The sequence below is a fragment of the Nesoenas mayeri genome, assembly GCF_963082525.1.
Source record: "Nesoenas mayeri genome assembly, chromosome: 1".
Classification (NCBI taxonomy): Eukaryota; Metazoa; Chordata; class Aves; order Columbiformes; family Columbidae; genus Nesoenas; species Nesoenas mayeri.
In genome coordinates this window covers 16,850,794-16,869,502 of record NC_137541.1, presented here as the reverse complement: position 1 = coordinate 16,869,502, position 18,709 = coordinate 16,850,794, and the positions used below count along the sequence as shown (strand labels likewise).

Below are 18,709 nucleotides of genomic sequence, written 5' to 3'. Positions count from 1 at the left end.
TTAAACTGAGGGACAAGTTAAATCAAGAGCTGCTCTTTTTGGTCCATGGAGCCTTTTTATTACCAAACTTCTAAGCTAAACTAGAGGACGAACCTCCAAGCTAAAAGCTTGTTTATCTGCTTTAAAAGTGGTTTATCCTATTTTAATACTGGAAGAGGAGAGGAAGCAAAGTGGTACCTTCAAACACACGTGTAGCTTTGGGTATAAAAACTTAGAGGTGGGATGTCAGAGTCCCTATTGACACAGACCCTGTCCTTGTGCTGCTGGCTAGAACTTGAGGGCATCTTGCTCTCCAGGGAAAGAGATGCAAGAACATTTCAGTAATATTTGCATGTGCACCCTACAAACCAGAATGGTATTGAGTCTCTACTGGAGGTAGAGACAGTGGGCCTCAAAAAACAGGCTGCCTAATTCTACGCTACTCATTTTGACATGATGCTCAATTATTTTAATGTAGGCTTTTCAGCCACCACTCCACTAGCAACTAGATCCACTGTGGTATGTTCTAAACTGTTAGTATAGATCTTTTCAAATCCTGTCTGATGGCTGTTTCTGTGCACTTTCACCTGACATCTCCCAGGCGCAAAAGTGAAACTTGTTCATAATACAGTTTATTAATTATAAGCATAGCTGTTTTGAAGAGAAAAATATTGAAAATAATGTAGAAGTTGAGAAACAACTAAGAATTTTTAAAATCCCAGGGAACTATTTAGAAGGAAATCAAATGACTGGTACGCTTGCCATTTGGGATCAGAAAGTTTGGAGCAGTTTCTAAAAAGTGGTGGTGGTGGTGAGGTGTGTGCATCAAAGCTGTCTGCAACTACTAGAAAGAACAGTCCACATGGTGGAATGTGCATGAGGAAGGAGGAGGCAAGAATCAGATGAGGAAAACCATATGAACACACAGTGTCGGAGAGGAAAAGTATCACTTCCCACAGAACACTAGTTAATTAAGCTGAGATTCCAGTTTTGGTTTCTTTTTGTCGTTATGCATAATAAAAAAAATGTTAATTTATGGAACAAATTTAGTGCCTTAAATATTAACTATTTTATTTTATCACCCCAAATATTAACTCCTAGAAATGCAATTCCTTTGAATTTCAACACTTTCAGCAAAACTTACATTTACTATGGATTCTTTTGTTTGAGCCATATCGGAAATAACTCCATCTGTGATAATGAGAAGAACAAAATACTGGGAGCCATCTTTTACTGAAGCGGCATATCTAATGGAAGAAAAGCAACATTATAATAGTAAAAAAATCCCTTTATACAAAGGAACTAATATGAAAAGAAGCTTTATTCTAAAAATTTAACTACTAAGGACTAATAAAAATACAGAAATATGATGCAGTGGATTTCAAAAGTAAAGACATTCATAATTAAGATGGACATTACTCTTGAATGAGAACATCAGAAAAACATTAATTAATACAATATTGGTAGTGATAATCTGCATGTGTTGAATCAGTGAAAATGGGAACTGTATCACCACAAAGAGGAGCGTGGACAAAATGCCCTTTAAAAAATCATGAGTTGTTAGAAAGTTTAAGTTATTAAACAGTTATTACCTCTAAGGAACATAGCTTGGTATGAAGGGAATATGCATATAGGTTTTATAAAACAAATACAATTTACCAGGAATCAGCACATTACATAAATATTTCACTAAATTTTTTCTTGTGTTACAAAACCAGGTTATGTACTGCTGACCATACCAGCAGACTCACAGTTCCCATTTATGTGCATATTCGTAAAATGGCTGAACACGCACCCTGCAGCCTTGGCTTACATACTCATCTCTTTGCACCAGCCACATACGTGATTTCAAGACCCAAACTTCTCCCTGTTCTGTACACAAATACAAGATGAAGAGTATCCAGTGCCATTCCAGTCCCGCCTCAGCTGAAGGGCCCAAGAAGCTCTTGGAAAATGAGTAGTTTTTGAAGATTTGGAAAGTCCTGAAAGATGGTGAGTTGGTAGCAGCCACACTGAACTCTGTGGCCTGCATTCCAGAAATGAAGACTTAGGTTCATTTATCTTCAACTCCCATGGGTCGAAGTGTCCTATATGGTTAGTGAAGAACTTATTTTTTTTTGCATGGAACAGGCTGCTCCGCTTGCTGCTTCACTTGACAGCAGCCAATATAGTTACAGCTCTTCATGAAGGCTCTTGGTGCTGTGAAGGAGTCAAATGGGAGAACCTTGTGATAAAACTGGTGATAAGCAGTATGGAGAGCGGGACAAAAAAATATGAGTCTCCCTATGAATACTGTGGAATGCCCCAGTACAGAATATGACTGCCACTGTCTCATTGGGCACTGAACATGAAAGGTCTGTGTCACCAAACAGGATCTGTTCTAATGATGCTCATGATGATTGCACGTGCTTAGTAAATTCTAACTCTGATGTTATACAGTGCATTTGCAAGCAAGTACGGCCAATAAATAAGATGCTGTGACCACAACATTTGGAAGAGTTTGGAGGAATGTGTGTGAAATGGAATCTACAACTCACATAAAGTCGCTACTCTCCTCTCTCTCCGTCCCCAAGATACAGACAGGTAGAAAAGCCACACAGACAATGAACCTGTTGAACATCTAATTATATCCTGGCAGTAGGAACAGATGGTTAAATATCTAGATTAATAAGACCTACTGTGGAATACATTTTCTCTGCCATGCAGACACTTTTTTAACCTCATTTTTCCATACTGTTTACGATCTTTTCGTTGATGACTGCAGTGACAAGGGATGATAAGACAAGAGAGTAAAACAAAAATTCATTATTCTTTCTGAGCACTTAATACTACATGCCCACACTGAAGAAATTGAATAGAAATTTGGTTATTTCGCAGAATAACACATTCTGAAGTCTTCTGCAAGCAAGATTTTCTATGAGGAGGGGAGATAACAAATGACACTAGGTAGAATCTGGTGTAGATAATTCCCTAGTCAGGGGAAGGATAATAAAGTCATTATCTGCTTAAAGAGCTTCTGAAGAGTTCTGAGATCACAACAGGATGGTAATATCTGACACAGTTTCCAGAGATTTCATCAGAGGCATATTTGAAGTAGGAGGGATGTGGGAAGAAGTTTCTTTGAGACTGAAAGTATGTTCAAAGAGTAAATGCAGCTAGATCATAATTTCTGCTACCATGTATATTAAAGTCAATAGAAGAGTGAAGAAACTGAACACTGAAAGAAAATCATGTTACTGAGAACTGGGCTGGAACATGGACTGTATTAAGGATGATCATGCAGTAGAAATCCTCAGGAAGATACTTAACTTTTTCACTATAGTACAGTGTGATTTACTACCAGAAGGAGTTTCCAAAGTTTGCAACCACTTGATATTTAGACAAAACTTCAGCGGAAGAACTACAAATGCAGGTGGCAGGCTTTTGGAATTCTGCAGAAGTTGACAAATATCCCTGAAAAACAACTGGTTAGAAAAGGAACTCAATGTATGCCAATGCTTTGATGGTACTAGATGATGAATTTTTGCAATGCACAGGAGGCTTGAGGTTAACTGCAAAATTCTGAATCAGCCAGCTCGGCTGATACAATAGTTCTAAAGAAGAAGAAAGAGCCAAAAAATCAATGGGTTGGATTTCCAGCTAACATGGCTAATACAGACAACAAATGCCTGGAATTCCATACATGGAATTCAGCTCTCATAAGAATTGGCATATTTCCTCACAATCTGAAAACTGCTTCTGGAGATACCCTGCCAAAGAGAAGATTAAAAGGAAACAGCTAGCTGCTAAACAGAAGCAGTGGGATATGCATGTACATAATTTGCATGGTATGATTCGAAGATGGAACAACTAATCCTAATGATAAATAACTGAAACCAACCCAAGCCATGCTGGGGTGCACAGAAAATTCTTTGCACTATGGAACCTGCAAATTATTTTTCATTGAGCTATAGAACTACCAAGAGGAAGAACAGACAGTAAATACATATTTTCTGCAACAATTATATACTTTGCAAGCTCATAAATAAAACATTAACAGTACAATGATTTATGCATCCCTACTGTTTTATTTTATAAACACTAGTTCTTTCTCTATATCTATAAATAAAATAAAATCTGTTCAGGTAGTTACTTGGCTAAATTAGCTGAGACATATCACTTTTCCTATACCAACAAATGCAGGGATACTGTAAGTCATGATCTTGTCTGCCACAATAAGGCAACATTATCCTCTTTAAGAAACTTCCACAAACACAAGAAGGTTTTACTTTGAGAAGCTAGATGAGCATAGCACAGCACCGTGGGTCCCCAGTGGTGGCTGCTGCGCTGTTGCCGTAACAGCACCATGACCAGCTGGGAACTGCTGTGACAAAAAGCCGTAGAAAATTTTGTTTACATTTTGAACATTTTGAGATTAGAAGAACGACATATGCATTTAAAAAGTACTTTTTTAATAGATTTATGTCTTTTCTCTGAAGCAAAAACTCTGTGCTCCAAAGGACAAAAAAGGAGCATGGCAGAGTGATCTCACAAAAATTTTATTTCTTCTGAGATTTTAGCAGAGGGTGGATCAACTGGATCACTTGTATTTATTTTTAATCAGTGATGAAATTCTTCGTAATACTATCACATGGTCTTCAAACCTACTCAAAGGTACAAGTTAATCATGTTAAACTGAATAAACAAAACAACCATAAATATCTTTTTCAATGTTGAGCATCATGCAACTGTTAGACTTGTATGTGATAGTTGTACCGACAGTAAGAAGTTTCTGTGAATTACCTACTGTGATGCTTACCTGGCTACATGATTAATTACGGGGGCAAAGTTTGTTGGTCCATAAAGCTGTACAGATTTTAGACTCCTGTAATATGCCTCCATTACACCATCAATTCCATGGCAGTACGGATTCTGAGGGTTTCCATTCTAATGAAAATAAAAGATGATTAATCACTAGAAGTAATTATGAAGCAAAAATGATGTAGGTTAGTGAACACTACCTGGTGTATCTTTTTAAATGGCAAAGACCTAAGCATTCCAGGATCTATTCAGAGAGTTTACTACAAGTGACTAATATAAGTGCCATGGCTGGTTTTGAGTGTTAACTCTTAGGGAAGGAGGTTCTAGCAGCTTCGTGCTATTATATGTGCAGCCTGAATCACTGGAACTGGACATAAATACTTCCTAGACATAAATACCATCCTAACAAGAATGAAACAGTCTTTCTTACATGTAAAATAGTAACAGGCATTTCCCTGTGTGGAGTTAAGTTATGAATTACAGGGCAGATATAAAACTGGAATAATGTTTAAGAACACAGTTCTGGCTCAATTATTTCTTATTTTAAAAATATGAAAAAAGAAATGGTAAGCAGATCCTGATGTTCCTACGCTATGTGAGTATAAGGTAAGCTATAAACTCTTCATTCTTTCGGTGCACTGTTCTACATTGGAAAACTGATTCTCGGACTGGTATAGAGAGATTAAGAAACTAACATATTCTTTGGGAACCCACTGAAATGGCTGGGACAGTAAATTCTTTGGGCTGGCATTTTACTGCCTATCTCCATAATGACTCTATAATAATGACACCTATTTACAGATGACAATACAAACACAAGCTAAATCCCAGATTAATGACCCAATGTCAGGCCAAACAAATGATCCATGTAAAGCTTCAAAGACTTCCAAATAACCTTACTGTATGTGACAACACCTCACTGCCTTAATGTACCAGTATCTCATTCTGAGGTAGAGTATACCTCCCTGCAAATCTGGAAAAGCAAAGGAGATTTTAAATGGAATTGATCTAGAATGTTAAAAGAGTGCTGAAAACTGCTTAGCATTAAATGGGAGATGCCTACATGGAGGAAGGAAGACTGTTTTTTCCTCTATATTAGCACCATAATGCCTCATGAATTAACTGGATTAACTTGAGAAACCGCTTTCAGAACTGGAAGCAGCCAAGAATAAGTCTGCTGTTTTAATAGCCTTAAGATTATATGTACCAATGTATATCTGAACTTGCTACACGGAAGTCCAAAGCAAGTCTGTGATTCAAATCAGTATCTGCAATTGCACCTGTTCTAAATTACTATCCATGTGGAAAACCTTTCCTTGAGATAAGACATATGGCATTGTTTTCTAGCACAGTCTGACAGAACAAATACACATCTACAATCACTACTCTTCTGCCATGTCTTTGTTGCTATCTAATTTACACTCACCTGATATAACTACACTTGCTGTAATTCTGACTTTATCTTACAGAAGAATAAAAACTTCAAAATAAGCAAGTAGATAAACATCCACACCAATCACAAGCATCAGTTACAACACATCAAGCTGTCTGGAAAATCCTGTTAGATTTTAGGTTTGTAATTTAACTGGCACATGGACCAGTCTCAGATTTGTTCTGGTCACTCCAGTCTTAGAGTCCACTTAGTTACCTCTATGTCTCTAAACTAAGCAGCCTGGTAAAGACAAAGAGATCCCAGAAAATGAGAGAAAACAGTAACAATAATAATGAAAGATTATCCTGGATCATGATTTACTTGCTTCTTAAGATAGAACAGCTTCAATCTAAATTCTTTCAAGCATCTGCTTCTCATGCTGCTACAGATGAGATAATTACTTTTCTTTATTACTATTTTTGGCCTACAGGTACTTCTTCATTCTGGATTTCTATCAGTAACTTCACTATGATGAAAAATTTTGAAATAGCCTTTTAGACAGAAGAATTACCACATTCTCTGTTCTCTACTTGTCCAGTGATCACTTAAGACTGAACCTGAATTCCAAAAATGTTGTAGTAAAGAAATTAAAACAATTTATAAATATTAATTTACTTACCAGTGCAAATTCATGTGATACTCTTCCATCTGGAGGGAGTCTAGCTCCAAAACCTAGAGCTGGGAACATTTTATCGCTATCATAGTCCTGAATGATTTCACCTACTGCTTTCAGTGCCATGCCATAAGCGTTCAGCTGATAGGGATTCATGTAGTGCAATGAAGTTGGCTGTGAAGGGTTACCTGTTAAAGCAAGAATCAGATTTACTGTAAAACAGAAACATTTCAAAATTTTCTCTCTTAAAAATTATATAAATCTAAGAAAGTAGAAATTGTAAAGAAAAGATCATTAAAAGAAAATGAACTTATTTCCTGAATAAATAGAAGTGGTTCGATCAGGTTAAAATGGAGTGTTCTGAATACATTTTAATAGGTTAACAGCAGTGGCTGTAAACCTTCTCAGCATTGAACAGGCAACAAGAAACTGTGATTAGACTTAGAATCATAGAATGGTTTGGGTTGGAAGGGACCTTTAAAGCTCATCTAGTCCAACTCCCCTGCCATGGGCAGGGACACCTTCCACTAGACCAGGTTGCTCAGAGCCTCGTCCAACCTGACACTGAACACTGCCAGGGCTGGGGCATCCACAGCTTCTCTGGGCAGTCTGTTCTAGTGCCCCACCACCCTCATGGGGAAGAGTTTCTTCCTTATGTCTAATCTAAATCTACCCTCTTTCAGCTTAAGGCCATTACTCCTTTCCTATCACTACAGGCCTTACTAAAAAGTCCCTCTACAGCACTCTCCTAGGTCCCCTTTAAGTACTAAAAGGCTGCTATTAGGCCTTCCTGGAGCCTTCTCTTCTCCAGGCTGAAGAACCCCAACTCTCTCAGTCTGTGTTCATAGAAGAGGTGCCCTAGCGCCCTGATCATCTTCATGTCCCTCCTCCGGACTCATTCCAACAGCTCCATGTCCCTCCATGCTGGAGGCCCCAGAGGTGGATGCATGACTCCAGGTGGGTCTCACAACAGTGGAGCAGATGGGCAGAATCACCTTCCTTGACTTGCTGGCCACTCTCCTTTTGGTGCAGCCCAGGACACAGTTGGCTTCCTGGGCTGCAAGTGCACATTGCTGGGTCATGCTGAGCTTCTCAGCAACAGCAACCAACACTCCCAAGTAGTCCTCCTCAGGACTGTTCTGAATCCATTCTCTGTCCAGCCTGTATGGCTGGGATATCCCCCTCTGGCTTGGAATTGCCCCAACCCATGTGCAGAACCTTGCATCTGGCCTTGTTGAACTTCATAAGGTGTGAATTTGTGTCATTTTATGATATGGTATACACTTTGAAGACAGAATTCACAAAAGTATTATGTAATTCTGAAAGCAGCTTTGGAGGAGGATCACAACTTTGCTTCATCTCACTGCAGCCTCACTCCACCTTAAACTCCTTTCTTTTGCCCCTCTCTGTGAGGTCATCTAAGTTAGCCAGTCTTCTCCCAGCAATAATGATAATGATAATGATAATGATAATAATAATAATAATAATAATAATAATAAACAAACAACCAAAAAGTACACAAATATTTGCAAACTGCTCCTACCTGTTAAATTTTATATTTTATATTTAGCTTTTTCAATATTTATGTGTTCTGTTTGCCCTTCTTTTCTGGGTAGGAACTGGCCTCTAGTCTGTTGCTCAGCAATACAGAATCCTGATTCCAGGTGGTGCCAGGCATACACATAATCAATAACACGAAGAAGTAAAGCAGAATACTGATATAGATACACAGATATGCACACTTAAATGTGAACAAAGCACATACATACACAAGACTTCTATTTTTTGTTTTCCTTACCATTTGAGGCTGTGAAATCAATAGCTACTGTGAAATTGATTTGGGTTCTGCAGAAAAAGCAAATACAAATTTTATTAATAGTGTTACTGTTATGTGGAAAAATAAACAAGAGATGATAACGTTGTTTGTGGACAAACTGTAGGACAATGACTTTGTAATACATGAAATAAACACTGAAAATACTCTTTTATAAAGGTTCCAGTTAAGAGCTACATAACGTTATTTTATTAACACAATGAAAACAGTTACTTTACTCCATCCTTCCCTTTTTTTTTTTTTTGTTTATGAAAAATCCTAATTGTTAATAAGGTTATTAAGATCTATAACCAATACTAAGTAATTTTCATCAGTAATACTGATTTTTCCTTGCACATATTTTAGCCCTAGTCATGGAAGACTTTGGCAAGGGAAGTCAGGTTTTACTAATCTGCTGCTTTTCTTAACACTAAAACTGTATCTTCATTCAGAGCATATCTGAAATCATGCTATGGATAAAATCTTTCTACAGGATATCATAGTTTTTGGCAGCGGATTTCATCCCTGTGAACATAATCAGTACTTTGAGTGAGCATGTCAAGGTAATTCTTGGAAGACAAAAGTAAAATCTGGAAGCAGCAACATAAAGATCCGTATTTGGAGCAGTAGCTAAATAAATCCATTATTGTGCATGGATCAATTGTTAGCACAGAGTTGCTGTCAGAAAAATGTATCATTAATAGACTTTTACAGAGTGACAATCCAATTAAACGCAGTTCTGTTCCACAGCTTTCTTCAGGACAAAATACTGGCGTTCTGGAGATAATCTCTTAGCTAGTAGGACTCTATCAGGAAAAAGTTTGTATGAATATAAAATTGACGTTTTGCTCAGATTGAGTCTTTTACACCTTCCTTCAAATTTCTGCCTCTCACAGCATGTGCACCTATGAACTTAATGACCAAATTAGCAAAGATGAAAGCTCTTTGAAAGTTACTGAACAGATTTAACTCATACACATTTCGATTAAACATCAACAATTTGATACTTGGCCTTGTAGTAACCGTTTCCTGTTCAAACAACCTCATGTGGCCACAGAAAATACTGTTTATTTCATAAAAAGCTGTGCATAAGGAAAAAAATCACATGGAATCATTTTATCATACTGATCAAGGCCAACACAAAATAAGCGAGGTTACAGGTTGACTCTGTCTCCAAAAAGTGGTATTATAAAAGTCTATCAATGCCCACAGTATCAAGAAGTCATGCAGTTCCTTGGAACATGGTCAGCCCCGAGTATGTCTAAAAACACTGTGGCATCTATATGGACTTGAACAAAAAAAACAGTGAAAGCTGCTGCAATCTCTGAAAAGTTCAGAGACCTAAGATTTCCGAGAGACGCTTTCTGCCAATACATCCGCATTCTGCTTTATGTGGTTTCACCAGAAATTTTTTAATGGCACGACAAGTCAGATTTTGTTTGATCTGTACCCAAATGCCAGGCTCTGCGGCTTCTTAATCACAACACCCTTCTGCACTGTCAGTTAGTTGTAAGAATAAGGATCTGAAGACGTACACGTCAACTAGTTTTCTACACTACAGTGTGCAGAAAAGTTGTATTCTTCCTCAGATAAGAAGGGGTTAGGAAAAACAACAACAAAGAAGCCTAATACAATACAGTTTTCAGATTTATGCTTGAAGTCCTTACTGGCACTGCTAAGCAAAACTGCATTGGGGCTATAATCCCCTGTACATAAATTTTAAGGGCTTTGATGTGGTGTTATGCTTGAAGAGCAAAACAAGACTCCTCTGAGCATTACATGTCAGGTACATCTAGCACAGAAATCTTTCAGTGTGCTGAAGAATGCGTCACTGCGGAAAAAACCAAAATAAAACAAAAAACAAAAAACAAAAAAAACCACCAAACCTCAAACAGCTTTTCCTCTGCATAAGAACAGCAAAACTTATTTGTAAACAAATTTTCTGGATCAGCTGTTATGATCCAACTGGTAAGAAACAGGGTTTCATAGACAGTGAATTCAAGGCAGAAACAAGAGAAAGCACAGTAAAAGAAGATTAAAAAGGAAAACAGCTAACAAAAGTAAAATAAAAAAATATTAAACCCACATCTAATGGTAAAAGCAGCAAACCTAATTTTCATGTGGCTACAGGTAATGACTGACAGCATCAGTTTGTGAAGTATTCCTCAAACTGGTGTCTATATGTATTAAAAATATACTGCTCCAGATAACAGAAACCTACCTGGTAAACTAAAAACCACCCTCTCCCATTTACAATCCAACATAATATGGACTATGACTTTTGTATGTTACAGTATCTGCCAATTTGACAGCTATAAAAATCATGACATAAAATGAGATTGAATCTGATGTCTACATCTCTATAATTTGTTTCCATCTGTAGGTACATTCCCAAGACAGTGTCGTGCAATAACTTAAACCAATTACATTATTTCAACCATTAATAGATGACTGTACATAGTTTCAAATTCAGTTTCCTAAATATAGGTTCCTAATGTCATTTTATAACCCCCAAGGTACTTACTACACCATGGACATTTTTGGTAGTCTAAAATGGCATTAGATGCCTACACAGTTCAGTAAACTTCCTCCCACTCTTAATGCATCTGTCACTTTTTCTTATGGACTCATGACCCCAGAAAACATCATTCACATCTTACAGAGGACCAAGAAAGCTACAAAAAACCCTGTTAGAGCAAACCTGCACTGTTATTGCCCTGTTTTCAACAATCATTTTGTTTGATCTGTCATGTAACTTCTGTATGGAGAAAAGAAGGCTGAGGGGAGACCTTACTGCTCTCTACAGCTACCTGAAAGGAGGTTGTAGCATGGATGGTGTTGGTCTCTTTTCCCAAGTAAGAACCAATAAGACAAGAAGAAACAGCCTCAAATTGTGCCGGGGAGGTTTAGTTTGGATATTAGGAAGAATTTTTACACCAAAAGGGGTGTCAGGCATTGGAACAGGCTGCCCAGGGAAGTGGCGGTGTCACCATCCCTGAGGGGTTTAAAAGACATGTAGATGTGGTGCTTTGAGACAGGGTTTAGTGGTTGACTTGGCAGTGTTAGGCTAATGGCTGGACTCAATCTTAAAGGGCTTTTCCAACCTAAATGATTATGATTCTGTTATCAGAAACATTCCTCGGAATATGATCTTATGGAAAAGAGACATAGAAGCCCAAGTTACACAGGGCACCAGTGTCCTCTGAGGAAAGGAATAATGAATTGCAAAAAGGTACAAAATAAAGGTCAAACCTTGCAGCCAAAATTATCAAAATATAATTAAATCTTTGAACACAAAACCTGGTCTTTCAAGCTCAAATAAATAATTCAACTTCAAGTTAGTATCTCTGGAAAAACTGTTTTCAAAAATGAACAAGTGTATTTTGTGTGAAAGATTATTACAAAAGGTATTAATTTCTCTACTGTTTCATTGGGACTGAAAAAATTAAACATCCATAACTAAAACATTAATCCAAGAAGGCTAATTTAGAGGCTGTGTGTCATGAAAACGTCAGGTATCACTACTTTGGAAGCCAAATAGGATGACTGGAAAATTCATCTGGATGATATTTTAAGAAATGTTTTCTTGGCAACACATGTTATTCTGGAACCAAATTAAATGTAATTAATATATCCGAAAGCCCACTTTCTTTTTTCTTGATTTCTACTACATGTTTTATTTCTTTTTAACAGACTAATTCTTAGATTGTATCAAGTACACACTATTAGGTCACTGTTATTAGCATATTAACTTTCATCAACACTAACTTTTAAAAATGAGATTATTGATTATTATATTTTATGTAAAGGGACATTAGTTGAAAAATCATTAATTCAGAATAAGGACACTCAAAATGTTAAAAAGCATATAAACTTGAAGTCTTCAAGACAAATTTAGGTGACTGATTAAATGATGCAAAATTTAAAACACAAGAAGACAAAAAAACCTGTTGTGTTTAATAAGGAAATTCTTTGGCTAAGGCTCTGTTCCTGTTTTTCCAACTGTACAGTTCTCCAAGGAGCTACATTAAAAGCTCATAACACCTGCTACATCAGTGATGTTGCAAGGTCATGAGGGTTTGCACAAAAACCACTAACACATTGACACGTGGCTAGGCAGGCTGAGCTGCTCCATGTCCTGTCCTGTCCCAAGAGAGAGTTCTGGCAGAACATCCATGCACAGCAATGTGCCTTATGGATTCAGAGCTGAATAGATCACTACTGCTCTACCAGAATTTAGTTGGTATAGAATAACATGATCTATTTGATACCTGGACAGGTGATTTCACCCTGTACTATGATGAGAAATGAAGAAAGTATCTGAAAAAGGAACAGTTATCACTTCACAACCACAGAGTGGCAACTTCATTTCTTCGGGAGAACAAGGTGAGACCTATCCTCTTTTATTGAGAGTTGTATCAGCACTGATATATATAAGGGAACAAACTAAGCCTGGGTGTAGCTTCCTACTAGGCTTGATAATGTTTGTAATGATTATATTTTTCTAAATAGTACACTGGAAGGAAACATGAATTTCCTCCTGTGGCTTCAGAGTGACAACCAGCTGGTCTGTTAGCAGGGGGGAGCTGCTGAAGGTTTGAGGACCACTTACTGTGCACAGCTCTAGAACAGAGCTAATGGAATAACTAACACTACCAAGAGGCTGTATCCTCTCCATGGCATTTAAGTCCCCAGTGACAGTCAGTTCATAATTCCCCCTTGGCAGATGCTTGTTTGGCCAAATGGAGAATCAACATAATGAGGATTTTTCTGATAAAAGCTCTATAAGATCTTCCTCTTATATAGTCTTATTACTCCCCAAGCATACAAAAAACATCTGGTAAAGCCTCCAAAATATGTAGCTCTGGCAGCCCTTGCTTGAAAACTGTCTTGCACATCAGGTCTTCGAACATTAAATATGCAGGCCATTGCATTATATGGTGCACTGGCTGGATGAAAATAGCTGTCATGAAAGGAGTTCTAAATTTCCATTATGACCATCAATGACTCAATATAATACAGTTAAAAATGTATGCCCAAAGCCCTTAGAATCCAAACAACATGTGGGTGTTCATTTCCAAAATTCTGGACGAAGGTAAGGCTTTACATATGATGGGAAGAAAACATTTGGCTATAAACTAAGTGTTTCACAGGCATTCCTGTAAACCAGGATATTTTCAAGTGCATTCCTCTTCAAGGCCATACCCCTTACATTCCTGAGCTTATTCACATATTAGGAGGCATTTTGATAGAAATATGTTATTAATTGTTAAGTGGCAGGAGAAGTCTGATTTTCAAACAGACAATAATTTTTACTACAATGTACTTATTTTAAACATGGGAAGACCAGTGTGGCAAGATACGTGATTAAGTATCAAGATGTTAGAAAAAGTCAGCTACTAAGATGGCACCCCTTGACATAACATTTAGATGCAAAAGAAACAGCTACCTCTTTCCTGCCATACTGCTATAAAACACAGTATTATGTAGTAAAACAAAAATAGAACTTGTGGATAAACTTCTATTTAATTCTTCAATGCTCTTTAAAAAAAACCAGTCATATTGATGATAGTTACAATGCAATATACCAATTAAACAGATGCAGACTCAAAACATAAATTAAATCAATAATGTAATCCCAATTTGTCACACTTAAAGATGTCAAGATTTCCATTAAATCAGTATTAGTTCTAGACACCTCAAATCAATTCCAATTAAAGTTCTGAACATGAAGTATTTCATAAACATCCATTTAAAAGAGCCAATGTTGTGTCAATTGCAGAATCAGTATTTTCTTCCCCTTGCCTAACTAAAAGGAAGTAAAACAGGGAACTAAAAAAGCAATTTTGGAGGCGATACTTGATGGGAAAACAGACTGATTAATGATGAAATCTTCTCCCTTCCTTCAAAATCTGTCAGTTGGACTGCAACTGATACACAGTAGTATTAAATGAGACAAAGGAAGGAACAGAGAAGCCAAGGAAATTACTCTGGGTCTCAGCCTTCAGGCCATGTTTACAAATAAAACTGCAACAGCTGCAGAAGGAAAGGTAACATTTTATACATGTACTTCTACAGTTGTCACTGGCACGTACATAGAAATAACTGTATGAATCACTAACCAAGATTCTGTATAAAATAACTAAATGATAAGTATTACTGCTTACTTTTAAGTGCACAGCATTCTACTGTTTTACACTCTTTTTATATAAAAGAGAGAAAAAAAGCTTGAACGGTAATTATTAATATCACAAGTCTTCTTTGACTTGCAGTTACAGAGATGTATACAAAATATCAGTAACGACAAAGTAGTATTTGTATTCAAAAATCCTATTTGTCTTTAGTATATAGATAATTAGGTTTATTAACTTGTACTGTAACATCTCAGTGGGAAACATGATAAACCATTCAAAAAAGATTACACATGCACACATTATATTATTTTTTTTTTCCAAATTTAGATACAAAACTTAATATCTCAGTTCCTTATACACACTCTTCTTGTAGAGATGAATGATGAATGAATGGGAAATAAGATAGTTGAGGTATATATGTACAATACACTTCAAAGAACAAACAGCTACACTAGAGGTAAAACTGTTTCTTCATGCATCTGTGCATACATATGCTTCATTCAAAACAAACTTTTAGTAAACATGGATGGATGACCATTTTCTGCTTCTGGTAAAGGCAACAGCAGTCCTAATAAAATTGACCTGTTTCTCTCAAACTCTACAATTCTGTACTAAAACCAGAATACTTGCACAAATCAGAAGTGCTCCACAACAGATTGACCACGACTGTTCATATGGAAATCACATCCAGAACCTTGATACTCCAAATACTCTTCTATTATCTCAAGTAGCTATCTGTTACTCACAGTAGTTCAAAGCAGGCACAACCCGTATTCATCACGGGAAATGGACTCAGAAACACAGAATTACCCCGTTTCCTAATCATGGCAATCTAGGTGCCTGAGGAACGGCTTGCCAAGCAAATGTGCCAATAGGATTCTTTATAGCATATAGAGTTTACATGTTCTTCAGCCGTTAAAGATGCAGTAGTACCTTGACAGCATGCCCGACCAATATTAGCAAGTTTTACCTTTGCTAAACTGTAACAGATTCTAAGGCAGTCAACAACCAAATTAAATCCTCTCTGAGGAGAAACTGTAGGATCCAAAGAGTGCAAAAATAGACAAGAATTACTGCAGCAGCAGCTGCCATTTAACTGAACTGGAGGTAAGGATAGCAATTCTGGAAAAGCTTGATAGTTTGTAGCCCAGAAGCATCCTGAGTGTACTAAAAAGCCTTTTAATGTCCCCAGACTCACCTCGGCCCTCCACCAGGTGCCTCGCCATTGGCTCAGGAGCCACATTTCAGCTGAGCCTTCAGTCCCTGTCTGAGCTACGTCTGAGGAGTATAGGTCTCCAGCTCAGCCAAGCCCATGCCTGGCCATGGACTTCACTAATCCAGATCCTGACCCATGGATTGCCTTCCTGGCTTGACCTCCCTGCCTTGTCCACCATAGTTCTGCCTGGTAATGGTTGGACCTGGTCCTGACTTGGATCTGTGGTTTGCCTTCCCAGCCTGACCTTGGCTGCCTCATCAGTGCAAACTGCCCTGATGATCTGCACTCTCCATTGAGCCTGGCCACCATCTCTGGGCCTGCCCTGCTTGCCTTGCCTGTGCACTGCACAACTGGCTGATGAGACCCCCACCTGCCAACCACATTGCCCAGCTGCACCCCCAGCTTCCCAGCCATCCTGGGGAGGGACGGCTGCCCTCTCACACAGCCCCTTCCTTCCACTAACATGTCCTCCTACTTACACGTCTCCATGATGGGCCTACACAACTCCCTCTGAAGGTCACCCATAACCAGTCGTGTACACCATACAACATTGTAATATCAAACAATCAAATCAAATGTTGCAGAGGCTCTGCATCCTATCCAAATGAGAAAATATGTTCAGCCACCAAAGAGCGAGCAAATCAGCAAGGTAAATCACAAACTTCTCCAAAGATACTGAGTAAGAATTTTAAGGAGAATACATTCACACCAACGTTAAAAACCCTAATTAAGCATTGCCGTTTTTAAGTACTATGCATAAAACATTATTGTCAGGTTTAATCTTAATGAGCCAAAAGACACATTGTTTTGAGATATGTAACAGACTGAATTTACCCTTAGTGAAAATATTTATTTTCTTGGCTGGAGATCAAACAGCAGTGAACCTGGATCTCCTAACTTCAAAATTTAACTGTTTGGAGAACTGAAACATCAAAGAGGCTGTTAGTCCTTGAGAGAGAAAAAACCTACACTCTGCAGCAGCCCATGGGTTAGGGTCAACAGTTTGGAGAACATCTGAACAACGTTCCATTCCCTCTACAGGTCAGCAGTTCAGTGCTGAGTACAGCCGCAGGTCGTGGGTTTTCAAACCGCTGAAGGCAATGGCAGTCCAGAGGGCTTACTGACAGCTTCTCTGTAGCTAACAATTATGATGGGGGTTGTCACTTTAACTTAATGAACTTTGGCGATTAATGTGTTAGGAATAAACCTTAAGCACATTCTCATCTGTAGGATTATCACTGTTGGGAAAAAAGGCAAAGTCTTATATTGCTACTGCCAAAACACAACACAGACTTCTTTATTATTTCGGCTGAAGCCTGGTTGAAGACTGGCATAAAAAACTAACTTGTTTCTCCACAGGTAATCAATGCTCTAAAATAAATGTGGAATGTATATTCAGATTTTATTATTCAAAAATCCACATTAAGTACCTAGGAACATATGACAAATTATTTCCATTTATCTTAGAGAAGAATTGTGTTCTGGTAGGGAGGTTAAGAGCCAGGAATTTGTGAAATTCCATTCTATTTCAAGGCATGCTCTAGGGTAAGCCATTTGATGCTTCTGTCTCTACTTCCCTTTTGGGAAAATGACAATAAATGAGAAATTGAACATGTTATAAGTTTTACATAATTAGTATTGAAGAAATGCCTTTGCAGGGGAAAGTCTCTGAACAAATGCCAATATTAAGTACACCAAAGGTCAGTGTAATCAGAAGAAATAAAACAGCATTTTACTAATTTGCTAGTATATGGGTAATTCTCTTTCGCTTAATCCAATTTTCACTGGCTGATCACTGGTCATTACTCAGTGTTTTAGCACCACACCAATTCCAACATTATAAGCGAAGTTCCATAACTTAACTTACATCAATAACTATCTGCAGGTTTTATGTAGGAAAGTACAGCCTCTAAAATGAGGAAACAATACAGCTCTTTACAGATACTACTTAGAGTCATCATATGCAAAGTACATATACAAATTATTAGTGAATGACAATGAGATTGTGAAAACGAGAAAGGTTTGTTGCCAATCACATACCCGCCTTTAATATAGTCAAGGAATGAAACTTCTGTTTCAATTAGGAAGGAAAGCAATGTTACCTGAAAGCAAATAAAAGACAGTCAGACATGAATTGTCATTTCCCAGCTGAACAAGTAGAGACATAAGCACAATGTTTCCGGAGCTCTATCCTTAAGATGTAATATCCTAGAAGATTAAAAAAAATCTGCTACAATTGCTTCTCTTTTTTAGTTTTTTAAGAAAAAGCTAAGGGATGGAAGGTTGTATTCCAGGGAAGGTTACCACATGCATCTCTTCTGATCAGTGTGCACTACACCTACACATGAATATTAGAGGCTGGGTGACAATACATCTATCCTTTGAGTATTTCAACATTGCTTAAAGAACCCAATTACAATTATTTATGTCATTTCTCACCTCAAAGTGGTATTGAGTATTAATGCAAGCCAAGAATGAAAAAAATCTAGTAAATTATACATATATATGAAATATGTAAAATAAATGAAGTGGGATATATAAAAAATGCAAAGATAAGAAATTTCTTCAGTCCTAGCTTCTATCACTCAGAAACAACAGAGGTCTAAAACACAGACAGTGGTCTAAAGGTGTCACTCGCGTTTCCACCACTTGAGTCACAGAAGTATAAACTCAAGTGGAAAAGATCCAGCATTCAAGATCTTCATATACTGCACAATATCTA

At 37.6% G+C, this 18,709-nt stretch overlaps 1 protein-coding gene across 1 annotated transcript in view; it reads right to left on the bottom strand.

Annotated features, from left to right (window-relative positions):
• Positions 1 to 18,709, bottom strand: part of CPNE8 (copine 8) — a gene marked incomplete at both ends in the record, with an annotated part of 98,110 nt that overhangs the window by 12,059 nt on the left and 67,342 nt on the right. Inside the window, 5 exons of the mRNA XM_080363808.1 lie at positions 1,124 to 1,226; positions 4,778 to 4,905; positions 6,831 to 7,012; positions 8,623 to 8,669; positions 18,028 to 18,089. Coding sequence (XP_080219934.1) covers positions 1,124 to 1,226; positions 4,778 to 4,905; positions 6,831 to 7,012; positions 8,623 to 8,669; positions 18,028 to 18,089 — 522 coding nt within the window. The remainder of the gene's footprint in view (positions 1 to 1,123; positions 1,227 to 4,777; positions 4,906 to 6,830; positions 7,013 to 8,622; positions 8,670 to 18,027; positions 18,090 to 18,709) is intronic.